The 23,370-nt window shown below is 36.4% G+C and overlaps 1 protein-coding gene across 1 annotated transcript in view; it reads left to right on the top strand.

The window, feature by feature from the left end:
• SYNE1 (spectrin repeat containing nuclear envelope protein 1) overlaps positions 1-23,370 on the top strand; it is a 389,325-nt gene that overhangs the window by 207,615 nt on the left and 158,340 nt on the right. The window contains exons 61-77 of the mRNA XM_063443606.1: positions 2,004-2,157; positions 2,279-2,422; positions 2,672-2,836; positions 3,103-3,420; positions 4,508-4,663; positions 4,883-5,053; positions 5,287-5,613; positions 6,863-7,015; positions 7,902-8,069; positions 9,625-9,801; positions 10,949-11,095; positions 11,922-12,047; positions 13,145-13,321; positions 13,570-13,835; positions 15,195-17,355; positions 17,586-17,923; positions 19,461-19,605. Coding sequence (XP_063299676.1) covers positions 2,004-2,157; positions 2,279-2,422; positions 2,672-2,836; positions 3,103-3,420; positions 4,508-4,663; positions 4,883-5,053; positions 5,287-5,613; positions 6,863-7,015; positions 7,902-8,069; positions 9,625-9,801; positions 10,949-11,095; positions 11,922-12,047; positions 13,145-13,321; positions 13,570-13,835; positions 15,195-17,355; positions 17,586-17,923; positions 19,461-19,605 — 5,293 coding nt within the window. The remainder of the gene's footprint in view (positions 1-2,003; positions 2,158-2,278; positions 2,423-2,671; positions 2,837-3,102; positions 3,421-4,507; positions 4,664-4,882; positions 5,054-5,286; positions 5,614-6,862; positions 7,016-7,901; positions 8,070-9,624; positions 9,802-10,948; positions 11,096-11,921; positions 12,048-13,144; positions 13,322-13,569; positions 13,836-15,194; positions 17,356-17,585; positions 17,924-19,460; positions 19,606-23,370) is intronic.

The raw sequence follows: 23,370 nt of genomic DNA, 5'->3' as shown, positions 1-23,370 counted from the left end.
GAAACGAAGGTGGAACGCATAGCTGGAACGCATGATGTCATCACACACATCACGTGACTGCACAGGACACACGAAACCCGGAAGTGACCGAAATTTGAATCGAAAACAGCTGAAGAGAAATGGAATCATCTGCAGAACTACTATTAGGACTTATTGGGGGTGGTATATATTGGGGGATGTTTGTAAATAGGATTGTATGTATTTGTATTCAACACTTTTGTTAAAGATTGTCCCTGAGGAAGTCCCTAACAGGGAAGAAACGCGTTGGACTTATTTACCTGCTTTTATTTACTTTGATGTAAGTAATAAATGCTTTTTTTTACTCTTTATCCATACAGTCATTCAATATATATTTTTTTGCACTTTGTTTTTTATGTGAGATTCACATTTACCAAGCACTTAAAGCAAGAAGATACACCAAGTATATTTCTAAAGGCACTCCTTGGGATATCAAAGTGTGAGTGAGCATTTGTCACTTGCCCATATATCCAATTATAATATATACTGTATTGCACTATGCCATATATTTCTTATTTCCCTAGCTTGGAATAGCCCTATACCATACACATGCTCAACAAAATTTAGTTGGATGTTGTCCATGGTTACATTATCAGTCAAGTATAGATACATGGCATTAAACAGAGTAAGCTGAAAGTCAAGATGCTAAATGTTTGATGATTTATTTTATTATCACTATTTAATAGACCAATGTGTGCACTTCTGATTCATAGGTACACCGACTGGAGTTTTACATGATGATGATGGCAAGACCAAACTAATATTAAGTGTTTTAATGGCATTTGTGTGTCTTCTGAATTTTAACCCACACTGTACAAATAGTTAAAGACTCATGACACAGTATTACACAATAATGGGCATTGTCAGATTGACAACATTCTTTACCAAGCACTTAAAGCAAGAAGATACACCAAGTATATTTCTAAAGGCACTCCTTGGGATATCAAAGTGTGAGTGAGCATTTGTCACTTGCCTATATATCCAACTTTAATATATACAGTATTGCACTATGCCATATATTTCTTATTTCCCTAGCTTGGAATAGCCCTATACCATACACATGTTGAATTGGGCATATCCCATATTGCTAAGGGAAGTTATTTCACCTTTTATCACAAATCACTTTTTGAATTGAGATTTATACATCACTGTATGTGGACACTATTTATGAGTGTGCGAGAGATTCTATATATCTGTCTATAAATTTTGTTGAGCAGCAGGTTCCCACGCTTTGCCCCATAACCTTAATGAACTATAGTTGTTTGTGGAGCTTGCAATGTTCGTTTTTAAAGGTGGATCAATAAAAGGATCATTTTGGTGACTATAGGTGTTAACTGGGAGTTGCTAGTAACTCCAAATATTAATATCACCATTACATTAAAAAAACAAAGATCAGTCAGCTTGTCAAAAACCTGCAAAGGTAAGAGGGGCATCGTAAACTCAATGTTAACTGCATTGACTTTGGAACTTTGAATCTACTTTGTCAAAAAATATTTTGCCAAACCCATGATATTTTGGGGATATTTGCAAATGAATTTTGTTTTGTTGAAGCTCATATATGGACTCTGTGTGGTTCATTCATTCAAATGCAATTCTATGAAATTGAAACCAAGTTGGAAACATTTTCTCAAAGTTACCATTATGGAATAATTCTCTCCATCTTGGGTATAATTACACCATAGTTATTTTCCCCACATTGTGCTAGACAGTTTATAGTCCACTGCAACTAAATGTTTCATGCATAAACCACTTTAAGCTTATACAATTGTAGCTGTTGTCTTGTAACCATCTGTCCTAAGGATTTACCATGTTCTATTTAATAGGAAAATACCTATAATCATACCACAACCATGCAATATGTGTGAGGTACTTCAGAAACTGCTTTCAAAACAATTGTTGCCAGCTAGTAAAACATGAATGTTCTTTTCTCTCAGCTACATGAGTGATTTAATTGTATTCATTTCCCTCTGCATTTCCACTCCCAGTCAGCTTGAAGGGGCTCTCTCTAAATGGACAAGCTACCAAGATGATGTTCGGCAGTTTTCCAGCTGGATGGAAAGGCTAGAAGAGAGGCTTAATGACTCCGAAAGACAGTACGCAGAATTAAGGGACAAAATTGCAGCAAAGAGTAAAGCAAAGGTATATGCAAGTTATTACCTATATAAAATATATAACGAGAGCTTTATTGAGTGTACTGGTGAGTGTATTGTCCCTCCTGAGAAAGTTAATAAAACTTTTATAAAAAAAATTTATTTCATAGTTATTAAATGAAGAAGTTCTGAGTCATGGCTGCTTCCTAGAGACAATAGAGAAGAAAGGCTCCAGCATGACAGAACATTATGTTACTCAGCTGGAACTGCAAGAACTTCAGGAACGCTATAACTGTCTCAAAGAGAAAACAAAGGTGAGAATACAGTATTCTGGTACAATAGAATAACATTGGAGTTTACGTAAACATTACAGCAGTTTATTGTGCTCATCAGAAAATATGCTCAACGTATCACAGGTAGTAAAGGAATGCTTTTAAATATATGGAGTCTCATATTGATAAATCCAATGATTATATGACCGTAAGATTTATTGATTTCATTTTATAAGATTCATTAAAATATGTGATGTCACAACACTGTTTGGTTGATCTCTTTTCCAAAAGGAGGCAATTATTAAAACAGACAAGCTAGTTACGAGCCACCAAGACTATCAAAAAGGACTTAAAGTTTTTGAAGAATGGCTTTTGCAAGAAACCGAAAAGTTAGATTGTCTGACACAGCTTGAGGGTGACACACAAATGCATGAATCCACCCTTCAGAGTTTGCAGGTAAATCATTTACAGTTTACACTTGATAGGCCTAAAATGATGTCTAAAAAGTGGTTCTTAATAAACCATGCAAAAAATAAAAATAAAAAAAAAATTAAATATATGTATATAATTTGATGTTGGCTATTATGAAATTAAAGGATTGAAATTGGGTTTATGGCATAAACTTTATTTTAGCTTAGTGGAGTAACCACAAAAATAAATGGAAATATATCAAACCAGCTAAAGAATTCCGAAATAACATTATATTATCATTTAATACGTAGGAGTTACAGGTGCGCCTTGCAAAAGGTCAAGCCTTGCTCAATAACATACTCCACACAAGAGAAGATGTCATTCCATGGGGTATTCCTCATACAGAAGATAGAGAACTCGAGTCACTAAAACAAGACTGGCAAGTTTATCAACAAAGACTTGCAGAGACAAGAAGCCAGATCAATACCACCTTGAACAGGCTGAAACTAATGGAACAAAAGTTTGAAAAAACTAATGAGTGGTTAACGTCTGTTGAAAGAAAAGTGAATATAAGAAAAGGGAGACAATCTGATAGAGCCACAAAGGAGGTACAACTACAACAAATGAAGGTAAGTAGACTGCATGAAAAATTCAAATGTGATTAGCTGTATACTAATAGGTAGACTAGTTACAAGTGGCAATTTGTCCACATTTGAGGCAATTGGTTGATTGTATACTTCCCAATTTCCAAACTGCCATATAGACATATGTCACAAATCAAACAACTTGAGCAATGAACAGCATTTTCGTATTATCTGTCATTCGAAGTTCCATCTATGGTGCCAGATAAAGAGATGATTAATGGCAACAAAATTATCAAGGGCTGGGGACAACCACTAAAGGATGATTATATTCACAAATCAAAAGAGAAATGATCAATTGAGGGAAAAAGGGAGGAGAAGAAAAATAAATCTATATTTATTTATTATTTATTATATAGGTATATATATATATATATATTTGTTTTTTTACAGTTCCTCTTCTTTTTCTCTCTGGTGGTGACTTTTTTATATTTTATCTGTGAGCCAAATGGCAGTAATACAGTAATATATTTATATTATGTAAATATTTTGCAGTACACTCATTGTTCCATTTTCACATTTTTCAGAAATATTTTTTCAGCAGATAAACCGAACCACCACATGTACAAAATTCTGCCAGCCTGAAACGTTTTTTAGTTTCAAACAAAGTGGTTCTGTTAATTGGCTATAAAAACTAATTCATCTATTCCATTTTATGATAGTCATTTTGATGAAGTACCCATTTAAATTTTGAAAATATATATATTTTTTGTTGTTGTTACATTTTGAGTAAAATAATGTAACCAATGGGTAAATGGGACCACGACATCTCAAACCCTCCTGGCGTTTAATCTGCCAGAGCCCACATCGGTGCTGTAGTCTTGCGCATGTGCAAGTGTACAACACTGATGTCTACCAAGGATCCTGCAGGAACCTCCATAGACAATGTCTTATTCCTATAAAATATCTACACAGTCAATGTGGGTATCTCATTAAAATTATATCAAACTTTTATTGAAATGCTGTGGGAAGTACACGATTAAGACTAACCTTCATTTGTAAGTGCCTTATTTCTTCTGTATCTTTGCTTTTTCAAGTATTGTTAATTAAACTAATAATTTTTTATCGTCTAAAGAAATGGCAGGAAGAGGTCATGGTGTATAAAGATGAGGTGGAGAATGTAGGAACATTGGCTCAGCAGATTCTGGAAGAAGGTCGGAGCAGCAGCAGAATGGGCAGTTTGGCAACACTGCTTACTTCCCGTTATCAAGCCGTCAGGCTTCACATTCAGGTAAAGACTTTGTGTTCATGTGAAAATGTCTTCATTACGTTAGTTGGATTGTAAGAAGTTTAAACAAGATTTCAATTTACATCTCGAGTTTACGTACATTTAATATTTAGTAATCATGTAGTGGACTAATTGACTATTTCTCTATTTGGAAATTGCAATTCTTAACTATTTAACATATTTGCTTTCTGCTTGTATGTTTCCACTCATTACTTATTACAGGAACAAACTCAGTTCATTGAGGAAGAGCTCCGATTCATAGAAGAGTCTGATATTGCCCTGAAGGCTTATGTAGACTGGAGTGAAGAAGTGCAAATAAATTTTAAAAATGTTACTACAGATATTGGCATGATGGATAAGTCATCAATGGTGAAGAAGAAGAAGAAGCTGGAAGTAAGTATGTTTATACATTTATGAATTGTATGGTAAACAAGTGACACCTATCAATATAATTAGCATGGTTCAAAGCAGCATGTTCTTCTTACTACATTACAGTAGACAATTCCACATGCATATTGCTGGTGGCATGCACACGTCAACATGTAAAATTCACATGGTATAAATTAATCTGTGTAGTTAAAGATATATTTTATTATTCAGTCTAACAATTATATGTTGGTCTGTAGTTACTGTTAAGTGACATGGATAAAGGTCATGGCCTTCTTAAATCAGCACGGGAGAAAGGAGAAAGAGTTCTCAAGTATTTGGAAGTGACTGAAGCTGACCAACTGGAGAAGGAGATACATGCCCATGTCGAGAAGTTGGAAGAATTGACAAGCTCAATAAGGAAGGAACACACAGCTTTGGAAAAAAGCTCCCACCTGGCCAAAGAGTTCTCAGACAAATACAAGGTGCAAGCCCTTTGGGTGGCTGAATATCAGATGGTACTACAAGCAACAGTGGAACTAAAAAATGAGCTATATGAGAAGAAAGCCCAGCTAGCCAAATATAAGGTAAGGGTTATGTGTATGACGATAGACCAGTTGGGTAGAGTTAATTCAATAAGAACTGAGGCTAACAGAAATCATTGAAATTAAGTGATACAGATGATTTATTTTACTTTATTAAGCTTATCATTATGTTGTGGTGATGATGATCTTGATTAGAATTCTAAAATTGCATGTGGGATCAATAATGATTTTCTTTAAACACACATAGTAATATTTTTTTTACTAATTGTGCACCTGGTAATCTACTGCTGCAATGCACATAAACACACCTTAAAGGAACACCTCTGGCAATGTAAGCTCTTCATCTCATGAGAGTGCTTGTAGTGTCTGGAGCTAGTTTAGTCCTTTTGTTCAGTGTAAAACCAATGTTGAGTGATTTAACTCTAAACAAGAGTCTTCAGAAGACCACCCCATCTGTGTTGCTAATGATGAAGCACAAAGTGAAGCAGTTATTGACTGATAGTTTAAGCTTATCACAGCTGCCCATTGCTTGTATAAACTGCTAAGGCTAAGGAAGAGTGTAATAACTGCTATTGCCATATAACTCAAGTGGGGGCCAGGCTGTTGACAGCAAGGGACTGTTATTCAGGGTTGAACTGTTCGAAAATGTTTTAGCATTGATGGCAGGGATGGGGCCAGGGGACTCCAAATAGTAGAACCAGTTAAATGAGATGAAAGTAAAGTGTCCTTCAAAATTACATTTAAATGGATATTACAGTTAGGTACAGTGTTATGAAATATTAAATATTTACATATATAAAATGGTTTAACTTTTTCTAATGTCAATCTGAAAGCCGAATAGGACACATAACAAAAACAGAAAAAAATGAAAATCCAGCAATTTTCCATTAAACCAGCATATTACTCTCCTGGAAAAAAATAAGAAATGTTATGTCCCTTTACCGTTTATGAACATTTATTTCTAAAAAAAAAATCTGGTATATTTTAATATTTAAGGGCCTGATATTTCATCTTTAAAGGATCATTATGTATTTTGCTTTTAGAGTAAAATTCATATATGATGCAACAAGTTTATTTATTTATTACCTGTGAGTTAATGAACCCAAAACTGATGGGTTTTTGCCAACCAAGACTTTCCTGGACATCCCTATTCTAAAGCATGTTTTAAAATTGTAAAATGTGAGCTTTGATGGCATGATCCGTTGTTCTAATTGAAACCAATGCTGTAATGCAGATATCAACTGAAAGTATAAAATATTCTGGTTTCCAATAAAGTTTTGTTTATGTACAGTCGGTTCAGCAGACAGTGTTCTCACGTGAGCCTGCTATCAAACTGGTGTGCGAAAAGGGTGAAGCTCTGCTTGCCATGGCTTACGATGGCACAGTAAAGGACCAAATTGAGAAACTGCTAATGGACTATCAGGAACTTTGCAACTTGGTGAAGGTAAGAAAATGTAATGACCCAAAAATAAAACTATGTAGTGACTAACATGTTTAAGCAAAATCACCTCTTATCAGAACTGTGTTCGCTTCCAAGGGTATCCTCTGACATACTTACAGTGGTTCCAATTTTGTCAAATCATAACCTCTGCTTAACTCTACTGATTGCTTTTTGGAGGGTGACTTAATGAAATGCCATATCCTTTCTCTCTGCTTCCTTAAGCTGTCAAAGACTGTAAATAAGTGCAATGTAAGCTCATGTGGCCTCTGCACAAACACTGTTTGCTCACAATCAGGCGGCGGAATACATAATTACCATCCGTCACATGTAGTACATGGGAGGATAATAAAGTGTCCATTAAGGATGATACATCTTTAACTGTGATTTTTTTTGTACCATATCTGTAGAAATTAGTATTATCCGTTTTTTTGGCCCTCAGGTATTATCCGCATACTCCCATTATTACATAGGATGGAGTAGGTTGTGGGCCATAGTTCAAGACTCCATGCTGACCCCACCTTGGGTCCAGTGTTATATGTTCTCCTTATACTTTGACACTGAAAACTGATTATTGTGCAGGAGGACATGACTGACAGCAGTTTAACCCCTTAAGGACCAAACTTCTGGAATAAAAGGGAATCATGACATGTCACACATGTCATGTGTCCTTAAGGGGTTAAAGCAAATGCAAAACTAAGCTATGCCAAAAAAAGCTCAGCAATGGAAATGGCTAACTATCAAATTTGGCTTATAATTTCCGTTAAATCCTAGTTTCAGCCGAGCCATTCACATATATTCTTAATCGTGTTGTGCATTTTATCAATAATATTATCTAATCCAACAGTTATCAGATCTATCACTATTTCCTTTTTATTTTCATTCTTTCAAGGTAAATGTTGCAGACCTGGAAGAAAAAGTAAAGGCACATGAGATTTACACCTCCCAGTTGCAAGATGTGGAGAAATGGCTTCTCCATATGTCTAGCAGGCTGGTAACTCCTGACTTCATGGAAAGTAGCAGCTTGGACACAATAACCCAACAGATGGCAAACCACAAGGTATTGTAAACTGTTATAATATAGGTCTAGACACAGGTCTATTCAGTCACATGAACATTTCTACACAATTTCTTATTTCAGTTACAAGAGTCAAATAAGACAAAAGCCTCTAGTGTCCACTAAAGGCAAATTATTGGATTATTTTAACTATATTTCAATTCTCAGTATGCCTGTATTTGGGTTGGTTGAAAAGTCCGAGTGGAATCAATGAGAAAATAATAGCAATCTTATTACTTATACATGTCCGAACTGAAATAATTGTATCCCATAATCCATACCGAGTGAGAAATTAAAAAGATGTGAGTGTTTCAATTTAGTATGCAATGAACTCTCGGAGCAGAGACATTATAAAAGAAACTGGAGAAAATTTGAGCAGGCATTGAGTCGGCACCTGCAATGTAAGGAGAGCAAGTGGCTCCTCTGCCTTAGTAATCATGGCAAACTTGTGGCTCACTGGGCTGCAAATATATTAATTGTGGGTCGCGAGTTTAAAATGCTTGGTCTAGGTGGACGATAACTACATCTCCCAGTTCAATGTTAATGGAGTAAGCCTTGTGATGTTCTGTTTGTGTGGATAGTGTTTTATAATTTGCCTGTAACACTATTTCATATTTCTTTCAGTTTAAAATAAAATCTCAAGTTTATAAACTATAAAAATATGCTTTAAAAAAATTTAATTAACACGGTGTCAGGATACACTAATATGCCCAACACGCAGAACTTAAGTAAAAATAAAGGAAACCCTAAGACGTATTACCGGGCCTTAGAACGGCCGGATTTAACGTATAAAAAGAAAAGCACAAGACAGGCTGAGGTCAAGAATACAGATATTATGTAAACAGTATGTAAGCCAAAGGTCAAGGAATATAGAAGTCAGAATAGCCAGGAGCCAAGCCAAAGGTCAAGGGATACAGAGATCGAAATAGTCAGAAAGAAAGCCAAGGTCAAATTGCACAAGAAACAGTACCAGAAATGCGCTCTCGGATAACCAGAATGGAAACCACGACAGGGCACAGAGAAATGAAGGAAAAAGGTTTAAATAGCCTAAGGTGCTTCTTGATTGGCTGCAGGGGAGCATGTGACAGTGAACTTGTGTGTGTGACATCACGCACACGTTTCCAAAGTTAGGCACTCCTAGGGTTAAGTAAGAACCTTAAAAAGTTCCTACTTGCAGCGGCCGGCGTCTCTAATAATTACAGATCCGGCCGCTGTGTGAGGGAAGGACAGCAGGCATCGCAGGAGGGAATGTGGGAATGCCGCCACAACAAGACGCGCCTGCCGGGACTCATACCGCTCTCTGGCTGGAGTAGACCTGACGGGCGGCGTGACACATGGTTTATATTTTTAAAGTAGAGGTAACTTTGAAATCCATTTATGTCTAGATTTCAGAATTGGAAAGAATTTGCCTTTATGCTTGTTTCTTGAGTTTTTTAGTCTAAATGTTTGTTATTATTATTATTATTATTATTATCATTATTATTATTATTATCATTATTATTAATTGGTCCTGAGGCATGTTTCTGGTCTCCTATTAAATAATTGTGTACTTCAACAGGCAATAATGGAGGAGATTGCTGGATTTGAAGAAAGACTGAACAACCTTAAAGTAAGAGGGGAGAATCTGGTTCTCCATTGTGCTGAACATCTGCAGGCAAAGTTTAAGCAGAATGTACAAAGCCACTTGCAAGGGACTAGAGACAGTTACTCCGCTATTTGCAGTACCGCCCAGCGGGTAAGTATTTTATGTAACAAACTAATCAACAATATTGCACAACTTAGTATATACATAGGAAATGAATGACTCATGGAAAACCAACATGCTAAACTAAATGTATGACTACTGATCCCGGAACCCAATCACCACCACACTCAAACTCACTTAGCACCCCCCATTACCCCATGAAGACACGACAGCAATATCAAAGTGAATAGGGCACTGGCCACAGCTTTTTTTTAAAAACTTTTGCCAACTTAACCATTTAAAGACATGCCAGCTGATAGTGTGTCTGCCCACATGACAGATAATTTACATCAGAATACCAATAGTCTTTATGCCAAGCTTCATTCCCTTCTGCAACATAGCAGGTTGTGCCTCACAGAGACCAATCCAGATGTTCTCAATCCATGTGCTGGCCAGGACTGCCACCAAGGTGTGACAATCAACAAAACAACTGAAATACTGAAATAAAAAGGGAAAGGGGGATGAATGGGAGATAGGGCGGAAGGGGTACGCTGTTCTCTTCTTCAGAACAAAGCTGAAAAGGAAGTGGTAAATTAACATGCAAGACCCAACTTTGAAACAATGTTGCATTGCTAGCACGTGAACTGCTAATCCATCCACACATGTCAGCAGCCTAAGAAGGCAAGGGGTCAGGTTAGCTTTAGTTCCTTATGACACACTATATGCATTTAACGCTGTATGCAATTAACATGATTCTTGGAATACATTTATACTAGTTTGCAATTGTTTCCAATCTTATTTTCAAGCTGATCAACAAGAATTATAGAATAAGGATAACTTTTCTAGTGCTTTATCATAGACCTTATGTTCAAATAGTTGAGCTACTATAAATCAATAACTAAAAATAAATATTTTATTGACTGTAGTCTTCATCACCAGAATTTCTTTGTGATTATATATATATATAATCAAAAAAAAATTTGGTCATCAACCTAGGTCTCTAAAAATGTCAACAGGCGAATTAGTAGAGATCTGGTAACTTTTTTGAAACTGACTTCAGAACCCACAATTTAAATACTAATAATTCTGTAACATATTCCAGAGTTCATATGACCAAGTATAGTGGTGGCATTTCATCTGTCAACATTTGCTGCTTAGGGACCACTCAATATGTCTAAAACATGCTCTATAACCACAGGTGCATGTGAGTTTGGAAAGTGAACTCCAGAAACACGTGAGCCACCAGGATACCCTGTTGCAGTGTCAGGCTTGGCTTTCCACTCTTCAGCCACAGATCAAACTCAGCAACAAAGCCCCACTCACTCCAACAGAGGCAATGAAACAGGTAAGGAAGTAACATAGATGGGGTGACATCATCTAAATTGAAACTGTTTGTCGTTCTATAAATGAAGCAGTCCAAATAAACGACTAGTGATAGTTCTAGATAATTGACATAGGGGGAGATGTATATATGCAACACAAGTTTGGCTATTTTGACATCTCATATAGAATTCCCCTTGCTATCCTAGACAGAAAGAGAGATACAAGCTTGACTACAAGGACAGCTATAAAACAATATAATATTAAAATGTAGTTTAACATTTACTGCTTAACTTACCAAGTGCCACGTTTTTCTTGAATAATCCCAAGATATTGCTCTAGCAATCCCCCCTCTTAAATTATATGATATTTAATAGTTACATTACATTACTTGAGTGTTAGGGTGCATAATTAGAAATTGAGGCAAACTAATTCTCCTTTGTCACTTGAAATTTTCTTTTTATAATTCAGTTTTAAAATATATAATTTAATATTATTTTCATCTAATATGTATAGTAGATTTAGTTGTAATTTATAGTTGAATTACTATTAAAATATCAATTACAATAAAAAAAAACTGAAAAACAGAAATGATAAGCCATTACCAAAAACTATGACATTTGTATTTGTATGCTGAGGCATTAAATGAAAATAAATCTAGCATTTTTGTATATCTTAAATGTTTCTATATTATATGCATTTTGATGTAAAAAAATGTTATACTTGTTATGTAGAGCCTTTGTGCTCTATGGTTATAAATAATGTCTGGTCCTAGTGAAGTTGTATACAGATACAGTATATATGTTTTAGTTTGCTATAATATAAATCATATCACATATCATCATATCCAGGTCAAACATTACAGAACTCTGCTAGAGCAAGCCAACACCTACTTGGACTTATTATGCACAGCATGTGATCTATCAGATGGGGCTGTGAAGAATGTAGCTATTGACATTCAGCAAATAAAGCAGACAGTAAGTGTATTACAGATGTTGGTAGCTATAATTATGTCTCAAAATTATACATTTTAAAGGTTGTGATTTTTATCATTTTGCACAAATTCGGATTGTGAGATGTTTTGTAGTTTTTTTTTACTTTTAACTGTATTAGGACTTAAATGAACATTTACTATCAACTGTTGTAGTGTAGCAATTAAACTATTTACATTTATTATTTGTAGACTGTTTATTAATCTCTAATTATCTCTAGTACTTGAATACTGTTTTCGTAATTGTAGAGTGCGTCCCCTTCTTTCCAAGTGTACTGCATGTATGGCTTTCCATGAAAGGCATTTTCAAATAATGAATTGAATGTATGGGTTGTTTTTTGTATTTGTTTCTTTTACTGGTAGTCATAAGAGATAAGAACACTGCAGGCACTGTAAAATGATGTGGTTGCTTTGTAGCATGCAGTACTAAAATACATTTCCTTAACCCCTTAAGGACCAAACTTCTGGAATAAAAGGGAATCATGACATGTCACACATGTCATGTGTCCTTAAGGGGTTAAAGTGGTTTTCATACATACAAAAGAAACTGCTTTTTGTGGCTTACTTCCTTCATTTAAATACATTGCAATACACTAATGATACCAGAACATTTGTACAGCAAACAAATAATTATTTGTTACAAAATTGTTACAGCTGACATGCATTTGTGGCCTTTAGCATTTACTGTATGATATCTATATCCTTGACCTTTTTTCAGAAATAAAGATTTTTTTTTTAATTAATTATTTGCTTACTTGTTCATTATCTAACCAGTGTAGTGCGGTAAATTATCAACTGACGTGGAAAATCTATACCAAAATTGTTGAAAAGGAGGCTTTTTTAAAATTTTGGTATTTTCCCATTAAATTCTAGAAGTCTGTTTTTAACTTAACATTGGTTATTGGTTAATGAATCGACCCCTATAGTGATAATTGAAAGTAATCACTTTCTTATTTAAATATTAACTATACAAATTTTTAGGGCTACTTATTTTTCCCCATGAGTGTCCATGCCATAGCTTGGAAATGAATTCAAACCCAAGCTCCTACTTGTGTGTTTAAGAACAAATCTTTCCATCTACAGATTGAAGAAGAGATGATGCGATCTCAGGTGCTGGCTAATGGATGGGAGGAAGTTAAACAAATCAAAGCAGAGCTTCAAACATATTTCCAGGAGGCAGATCAACAGCTACAAAACATGAAGAGAAGACGGGCTGAGCTAGAGATAAAGCTGGCACAAAACATGGTAGCCCAGGTTAAGGTACGATAACTGGAACAGTTTACGCTATTTATATTTTAACGTGTAAAATGCCTCCTCTTTCTGCCTGGTAATCTGTCCAACCTCCTCTCCATCTGTCCAATATCTTGATACAAAGTTCATTATTATTCACTTGTTATACATTCAATTTGTCGTTAAACAATAGTGATGAGTATTGCTTACAAATATATTGTTTACGTATTAGTATTTATACTCGCTTCTCTATTTATTTTTATTTCTTTCTGCCTTAGGAATTTAACCAGAAACTTCAGACCAAACAGGAAAAGATAACCATCTTTACTGAAAAAGTTAACAAGTTGACAAAAGGTCAGGAATCCCCCGAACATGCAGATATCAGCCAACTGAGTAATCGTTGGCTGGACTTCTGCTTTCAAGCAAACAGTCTTCTTCTACAGCGAGAGGAGGATCTTCAGAGAACCAGAGACTATTATGAACGCTTGAACATAGTGGATGTTTTCCTTGAAAAGCTAACAACAGAATGGGACAATTTAGCCAGGTAAAAAGCCAGGTCAATGCGACTAATAAGTGAAAATAACATATAAAGAATTTCACCAGTAGAGATATGTATGAGTATTACATTGGTTCTTCATCCTCTACGGCTTTTGATAACTTTAGGGTCACTTGTTTATTTTTCAAAATATTTTGCCTGTCACCAGAATTAAAGATGATAAACCTACCCAGAAACATAATGTTAACACAGTCATATAGGAATAGGGATTTATATTAAGAAAATGGAATTGTGGATGGTGTGTTATAGATCAGTTTTAAGACCTACAATATTTATTGAAATGCTATATTCAGAAAACCAAAATAACTTTGGAAATATACCAAAAAACCTTAGAATGTGCTGGCACTCTTCTACTGGATGGTGCTGGTATTGGAGATATTCCCCATAACAACCTCAAAATAATACAAAAAAATCAATAAGTTCAATACCGCACTCTAATATGTGAATTTGTATGAAAAGAGTTGAGAGTCAATTGATATATATGCAACAGATAAAAATTAATTTATTGAACAAATTATGTACATCAATTCATGGGTAAGTAATTTGATGGTATCCTTATGAATTCATTAATTTTACAGGCTTCATCGTATATACATCCCAGAGTATGTACAATTATTTACAGTCTATATACACAATATAAATAGAGTTTGGCAGTTCATTGGTGTTCAGGTGGATCCACCACTAAATAATTCTTTATGTTTAGAATAATGCATATACCTCTCAGAGAAAAAAATATGAAAATTCTAGGAAAAATGAAAAATTGAAAAAAATAATTACAAAAATAAAATAATGAAAAAAAGGAAAAAATATAAAATGGACCAATATGGAAAAAAGAAAAAAGGACAAAATAAGGGAAAATTTGATAATTGAATGTTCAGTGTATATACAGAGAAAAAAGAAAAAAGAAAAAAAGGAAAAAAGTTGGTTGGAGCTCACCAATTGAGGATTGCAATCCCAAAGCTTCCAATAATCCAATAGTAGTAGGATGTCCAATAGTTGTTAACTAAGGTGTAACACCAGAGTCCCTTGATCTGCAAACTCTGTTTATAGGTGATCAGAATTTTATCATCCTTGATAACTTCGCAGAGAAAGGAAAAACATTGTGGCTATTTTAGTCGTGGTTTCCTGGGTTTTCATCACTGACACACACATGGACACATACACATTCATGCATGCACACATCAATAATGGTTTTTGTGTTCTGCTGTTTATTGTACATTTCTAGTTTTTGCATTCTGTTAATTGCTGCTACATTTTGTTTAGGGGATAGATTTGCTTTAAGTAAATATGTAGAGAAAATGTTTCACAAAACATTATTTTTCTAAAATTCATAATTGTTTTAAATAGATCTGACACTGAAAGCACAGCTGTGCATCTGGAAGCCTTGAAGGCATTATCATCTATTTTGCAAGAGAGAAGATTTGCTCTTGAGGACCTTAAGGACCAAAAACAAAAACTGATGGAACATTTGAATGTGGATGATAGAGAGTTAGCTAAAGAGCAGACAAGCCATTTTGAGCAGCGTTGGTTTCAGCTGGAGGAACTAGTTAAAAGCAAAATTCTTACTTGTGCTTCTACTTTGGAACAATTAAGTTTAGTTCATTCTCGACTACAGGAGTTGACAGAATGGGCTGAGGATCAGCAGCCTAGTATCTCTGATGCTTTAAATCAAAGTCCTCCACCAGAACTTGCTCAGAACTTGCTCATGGATCACCTCACTATTTGTAGTGAAGTGGAGGCCAAACAGATATTACTGAAAAACTTGATCAAAGATGCTGATAGGATCATGGCTAATTTGGGTCTCAATGAAAGACAACAGCTTCAAAATGCTCTGGTGGACTCACAGAAACATGTAGACTGTCTTAGCGACTTAGTCAACCAGAGAAAGAAACACTTAAATAAAGCCTTATCTGAAAGGACACAGTTTCTCATGGCAGCGTATCAGGCTTTGAACCAAATTCAGCAGCTTGAAAGAAAAATTAAGTTTCAGGAACATATATGTCTGTTACCAGATGATGTGAGCAAACAGATTCGAAGTTGTAAAAGTGTTAAAGCAAGTCTCAAGGCCTATCAGAGTGATGTCAACATGCAGTGGAATCAAGGCAGGGAACTGATGAAGGAAGCCACAGAACAAGAGAAAACAGAAGTGTTGGGTAAACTACAAGAACTTCAAAATGTGTATGAAAGAGCTCTTCAGAAATGCGGGCAAAGGCTAATTGAACTTGAAAAGAGTTTAGTTACTAGAAAATATTTCAAGGAGGATTTAGATAAAGCGTGCCATTGGATAAAACAGGCAGATGTGTTAACATTTCCAGAAATTAATTTAATGAATGACAATTCTGAACTTTATTCCCAACTATCCAAATACCAGCAAATACTTGAACAGGCATCAGAATATGAAAATCTTCTACTTTCTCTACAAAGAAATGGACAGGAAATCCTTCCCTCACTAAATGAGGTTGAACATTCATACCTTGAGGAGAAACTAAATGTTTTGCCACAGCAATGCCATTATGTTGTTGCTTTAGCCAAGGAAAAACTTGCTAAAGTCCAGGAGGCCATCTACATTCGTAAAGAATATGCATCCTTAATTGATTTAACAAGCAAAGCTATTAAAGAACTAGAGGAACACTTTTTGCTTATGAGCAAAATACCCTCTCATCTTTTAGCTATACAAGTGGTGTCTTTAAAGCAAGACTACTCTTCTCTTCTCAAAGAAGTAATGAGCCTTGGTACAGCAGTAAATGAGCTTAACCAGAAAAAGGAAATTTTCAGAAGTACAGGACAGCCATGGTTACCAGAAGAAATGTCACAACTTGTTTGCCAATATCACAAGTTAAAAAGAGTTATCGAACAGAAGGTTAGCCAGCTGGAGGACACTGAGGATGCCTATCGTAAACATGAAGATCTTTCTTCAAAGATGAATATAAAAATGGAGGCGTTGAGTAAAGAGTTGGATCAGGTTAATGAGGAAACTCTTCTAGCAGAGGACAAACTGAAAAGTTATCGTACACTAGCAGCCAATCTTCAGGATGCAGCTACTCTTCTGAGACGAGTAACAGAGAGCTTAGAAGAACTTTCTCCACGGCTTGAATCTTCTGTTTATGAAGAGGCAGATGTACAAATTCAAAAGTGGCATGAAAAATTAAAATCTTGGAATGTGGTTATGAAGGAGAGGATGGGAGAATGTGAGAACAGATTAGTACAGAGCATAGATTTTCAAATGGAAGTTTGCCAGACCCTTGAGTGGCTAAGGCACATGAAAGTGGAACTTAACAACCCCTTTGCTTTGGACAGCAAACTTGAAAATATCCAGGAAGAGATTCGAAAACTTCAACTTCAGCAAGAGGAGATAGTGTCAAGCTTGAGAATAATGAATGCCTTGATCATGAGGGAAAAACAAAAGTACCTGAAAGCTAAAGAATTTGTTCCCACAGATCTAGAAAACTGCATGGCAGAATTATCTGAATTGGATCGGGAAATCCAGGAAGCTGTCAATCTAAAACAGGTAAAACAAATATCCAAAATATATACTTTTACACTAAAGGTTGGATTTCAGTTGAGTGTTTTGTGGTTTTTATATATATTTTCAATCAACATTTTCTTCTTATCTAGATAAATTTCTATTTAGATATGTATATTTAGCAAATATTAAACATATATAGTTATGCGTATAGTTATAGATGTTATGTGATCTGATGATTGTCCAGTATACTAAACACTGGCTTACTTTTCTAGACCACTCTGGATAAGTTGTACACTGCTAGTTACAGATACTACCAAGCTGTCCAGTCAGCTTCAGATTGGGTGGAAGATGCCCTAGAATTACTCAAGCAAGGTCAAAATGGTGTTGATATTGAAACTGCTGAAGAGAATCTGAGAGACTACACTGAGTTTTTAAGTACACAAAACAAATTTAATGGACTCCTGGAGGAACTGCATGCTCTGGTGTCTGAGCTGGAACCGTATGTACATAAAACAGGACAGGATCATCTAAGGCAAACATTAACATCTTTAAAGACAAAGGGGAAAGATACAAAGGATCAAGCTCAAGCACAAGTAGACTTATTGAAAAGGTATGAGCTTTTATACTATTTGGTCATAATAATAGATTGCCTTTATAATGCATTTTTACATCAAGTAAATCCCTCAAGATATTGTATATTAAGTAATTTGTTATTCTTTATCTACTGACTGTAAAAAAAAGGCCATTGTTTTTCAAAGTACAGCAATCCACAATAAATTACCATTTCTGTTTATTTGATGACTCATTTGGAAGAGGATAGTATCATTAATAAAAGAAAGCATTTTTAATTTCTTCTAAAACATTTGCATCCCCACGGAAGGCATATTTTTATGATTTATTTTGGTCATTGTTTGTGTCCCAGCTTGAAGTAGCTTCCATTTGCAGTTCTGCCTGTCTGTCTGTCTGTCTAACTAGTTTAATTCAAGATTTAACAACAAAACATATACAGTATCCTTTGAAGGAGAACTGTGTTTGATACCCATTTTGTCTCTATCTATCTATCTATCTATCTATATATGGATCAATTGGTCTGTCTTTGTATCTGTCTGTCCATCTCACTGTTTGTCTGTCTGTCAAGGAAAACCAGTGTGTGTAATATATACATATATACAAAATAATATGAATCCAGGGTGCACTCACAGGACTTTTCAATGGTGATTTAACAATAAAATGAAATTACTCCCGTAACATTGATCGACGTTTTGACACTGGTGGATCTTTTTCAAGATGACAGAATGTATAACACAGTGTCAAAATATAATAAAATAGTGAAATACACTTACCAATCGTGATAGTGATCTCCCACAAACTAATTACACCCGGAAGTGTCGGGAAGTCGTGTGTGACGTCATGCCGCACTGCCGGAGGTAGCCTGGTTGCTAAGATACCCAAAATAAAACTTAACAGTGCTGCTGTGAAGAAGATACGGTGAGAGAAATCAGTGTAAGTATGAAAAGGTATACCAAACTACATTGCAGGAGGTAGCGTGGTTGCTAACATACCCAAAACAAAACTCACATTGCTGCCGTGAAGAAGATGCAGCGAGAGAAATCAGTGTAAGTATGAAAAGGTATACCAAAGTACAATGTAGTTTGGTATACCTTTTCATACTTACACTGATTTCTCTCACCGCATCTTCTTCACGGCAGCACTGTGAGTTTTGTGTATCTTAAAGACCACGCTACCTTCCGCGGTGCAGCATGACGTCACACACGGCTTCCGGACACCTCCGGGTGCAATTAGTTTGTGGGAGATCACTATCATGATTAGTAAGTGTATTTCACTATTTTATTATATATTGACACCGTGTTATACATTCTGTTATCTTGAAAAAGACCTGCCATGGTCGAAACGTTGATCAATGTTACGAACATAATTTTGCTTAATATCTAAATCACCATTGAAAAGTCCTGTGAGTGCACCCTAGATTCATATTATTTAAGGAAGGAGAGTGCCAAGCTTTCAAATAAAAAAAAAAAATATATATATATATAGTTTGTTTTTAACCTACAAAAGTTAAATAATAGTGATAAATCTCTCACTTGATTAACCCAATTGTATGTTCTTTTTATTGTACGGTTATGAAGATGCACTATTCAGTGGAGTTTATACCAAGAAGATAGACACCAGGTAATCATGTCTTTGAATGAGGCAGAAAATAAATTATCCAAATTCTCCGTGGTTAAAGATCTTTCTCATCACAAAGCAGAGGAGAAGCTTTTAAACCATAAGGTATGTGTCTGTTTACATTTATCAAGATATTACATTACTAGTTTTATATAAAACACTAGCATTACAAACAAAATACAGTACCAAATATTAGGTATTGAAAGATTTGAAAAAGTTATATTTCTCAATAAACCACCCACGACCGTTATAGCATAATATCAAATGAGAGTGTTAAATAAGAAGCAAAAACCCTAAACATAAGCTAATTGGGTAATCAGAAAGGAAAACTATATAAAACGACTTTGAACTTAAAGGGAAACTCCAGTGCCAGAAAAACGATCCGTTTTTCTGGCACTGGAGGGTCCCTCTCCCTCCCACCCACCAATCCCCGGTTACTGAAGGGGTGAAAACCCCTTCAGTCACTTACCTGGGACAGCGGCGATGTCCCTCGCCGCTGTCTCCGCCTCCGCGACGCTCCTCCTAGTGCTTACGTCGGCCGGTGGGCGAGACTAATCTCGCTCACCGGCCGAGGAGACCTAATGCGCATGCGCGGAAATGCCGCGCATGCGCATTACGTCTCCCCATAGGAAAGCATTGAAAAATCATTTCAATGCTTTCCTATGGGGTTTTGAGCGACGCTGGAGGTCCTCACACAGCGTGAGGACGTCCAGCGACGCTCTAGCACAGGAAACCTGTGCTAGAAACAAGGAAGTGACCTCTAGTGGCTGTCTAATAGACAGCCACTAGAGGTGGAGTTAACCCTGCAATGTAAATATTGCAGTTTATGAAAAACTGCAATAATTACAGTTGCAGGGTTAAGGGTAGTGGGAGTTGGCACCCAGACCACTCCAATGAGCAGAAGTGGTCTGGGTGCCTGGAGTGTCCCTTTAAGTAACCTGAGAGTTTGTACTGCTGCTGAAGGGGGTGTTTTGGAAGAAGCTATTGTAAGGTTATGTGCAATAAATCGTAAAAGTGGATCGGCTGCCTCTGTCTTTTACTGCCTGAAGAGGGAGTGTTACTTGGAGCTGTTACAGTTAGAGCAGGCTCATCTGCTCTGTTTTTGTGAGTCTGCACTTTATTCATCATATTTTGTGTGTAATTATACAGAGTTACACTATCTGTATTTTATTTCTCTTTTTACATTTTGGGATACATTGAGATGAACAACATATGAATTTTCAGTGAGTGTTTTTTGTGAATTTTTATCACAGTTTTGCACATTTTTGCACATTGCATAAGCGACATGGAGCTTTATGCACTATAATGTACATTGCACCTTTGCACAGTACAACACTTGCTGCACTTTATAGGTTTTTGTCTTAAAGACACAGCGCACCTATATAGTTTTCTCCATGTAGTCAGATATCTGGATTGTCCTAATCTCTCTATTAGGTCATCGACCCTAGGCATGGGATAAGCATCAAATTTTGATATCTCATTTAATTTTCTAAAAATCATTACAGAATCTGATTTCTTCTTTTGGCTTGGGTACCAACACTATAGGATTGCTCCATTCACTTTGTGACTCCTCGATAACCCCTAGCTCAAGCATCTTTCGGACCTCTGCTCTAATGGCTTCTTTTCTGGCCTCTAGGATTCTGTAGGGTTTCAAGTTAACCCTTTTTCTAGGTTCCGTAATTATGTCATATTCAATAACATGAGTCTTTCCTGGTACTGCAGTGAACACATTCCGATTTCTAGCAACAAACTCTCGGACCTCATATTGCTGATGAGGTGCTAGAGTGTTAGAGTGTTAGAGTGTTAGAGTGCTAGAGGTGCTAGAGTGTGCTAGAGTGTTAGAGTGTTGATCTCTGATACTTTCTCCACTTTGGTCTGAGGAGCGTTGTCTGTCATGGCCATCAAGACCTCTCTGTCTGTCCAGAGTTTAAGTAAATTTATATGATAGATTTGTTCGGGCTTTCTTCTACCAGGTTGTCTCACCTTATAATTAACCTCATTGACCCATTCAATGATCTCGTATGGCCCATGCCAGTTTGCAAGGAATTTACTTTCTACTGTGGGGATAGTACCATAACCCTGTCTCCGGGTTGAAATACCCTAAGTCTAGCATTCCTGTTATAACTAGCTTTCTGGGCTTCCTGTGCTCTCTCCATATTTTCTCTGACAATTGGCATTATGGCCTCAATGTGATCCTGCATTTGTGCCAAATGTTCAATAACACTCCTATAAGGAGCGTGTTCCTGCTCCCATGTCTCCTTTGCAACATCAAGGAGACCTCTAGGATGTCTGCCGTATAGCAATTCAAAGGGTGAGAACCCTGTGGAAGCTTGGGGGACTTCTCTGATAGCAAACATTAGATATGGGAGCAAACAATCCCAATTTTTCTTACCATCTTTATCAATTACCTTATGGAGCATTGCTGTTAAGGTTTTTATTAAATCTTTCCACTAACATATCAGTTTGTGAGTGATACACTGAAGTTTTCAATTATTTAATCTTCAGCAAGTTACATACCTCTTTCATCACTTGTGACATAAAAGGGGTACCTTGGTCTGTAAGTACTTCTCTAGGTATTCCAACCCGGTTGAACATAAATATCAACTCTTTAGCAATGGTTTTGGCTGAGGTATTTCTTAAAGGGATTGCTTAGGGATAGCGGGTAGCATAATCTAGTACTACCAATATATATTGGTTCCCCTTAGTGGATTTGAGTAAAGGACCAATCAGGTCCATTGCAATTCTTTCAAAAGGTAATTCTATGATGGGAAGAGGAAGGAGGGGATTATGGAAGGCTTGAAATGGAGCCTTTCTTTGACATTCTGGGCATGATTTGCAAAATCTCTCTATAGCAGAGTAGATTCCGAGCCAGTAAAATCTTCTTAGTTCTCTCTCCCTAGTTTTTTTTAAACCCAATATGCCCCCTAACTGGCTGTGAGCTAGTTTTAAGACTAGGTTCCTGTGGGATTGAGGTACCAGTAATTGCTCAACCTCTTCAATCCCCCTCCTCTCTACTCGGTAAAGTAAATTATTTATTTCTACAAAATAGGGAAGATACAATTGGGTTACAGGTTTCCAGTAACTTTGGAATTTGGGGTTGAGGTAAGGCTCTTTAGTCTAAGTTTCATTAGCAAACCAGCATCTCTCTGTCAAGTTCATAATTTCTTCTGGGTCCTTTGGATCCGCTTGACTGACCCATTTCCGTAGAGCTATTGGCAGACTCCTGAGATAGCGATCCATAACAACCTTTTCAATGATTACTGCAGCAGAGTTGATTTCTGGATGTAGCCACTTCTGGGCAAGTCTCAAGAGGTCATACATTTATGACCTTGTAAATTTCTCTGTATCATAAACCCACGCATTATATCTTTGGGCTAGCACTGCAGGTGTAACTCCAAGCCGTGTTAGTATTTCTGCTTTCGATCGGTTGTCTTGTGCTTGGCTGAGAGGCAAATCATTGACCTGGAGGCCAGCCTTCTCGGGTAGCAATCTTTTCAAAGGTTGTCAGGTTAGCCTCCATGTCATCAGCCTCCATCATTTAATGTAAAAAGTAATTTACTCTGATGCAGTGCCCACTATTCATAGCAGGGGTAGTCACACTTGACTGTATGGTTTTTTGCAGAGCACTTGTTAGTGCTACTCTGTCTTCCCGCTGTGTTTCCATTATGCAGCCTATTTGTGTGGCCAACAAGCTGTTTGTCTCCTGTTGGGCAGCAACAGCCTGTCGCTATGAATCTATGAGGCTACCGATCTGAGCCGCTGTTACACGGTTTGTTTCTGGCTGTGTAGTAGTAGCTTGTACCAAGGCTTTTACTAAATCCTCCATCTTGCTTGTTTTGTGTGTTCACAGCCACCTAGTAATTATGAATT

The sequence above is a fragment of the Pelobates fuscus genome, chromosome 2, assembly GCF_036172605.1.
Source record: "Pelobates fuscus isolate aPelFus1 chromosome 2, aPelFus1.pri, whole genome shotgun sequence".
In the NCBI taxonomy this organism is placed as follows: domain Eukaryota; kingdom Metazoa; phylum Chordata; class Amphibia; order Anura; family Pelobatidae; genus Pelobates; species Pelobates fuscus.
Note: the sequence above shows the minus strand (reverse complement) of the source record. Positions and strands in the feature narration are given on the sequence as shown.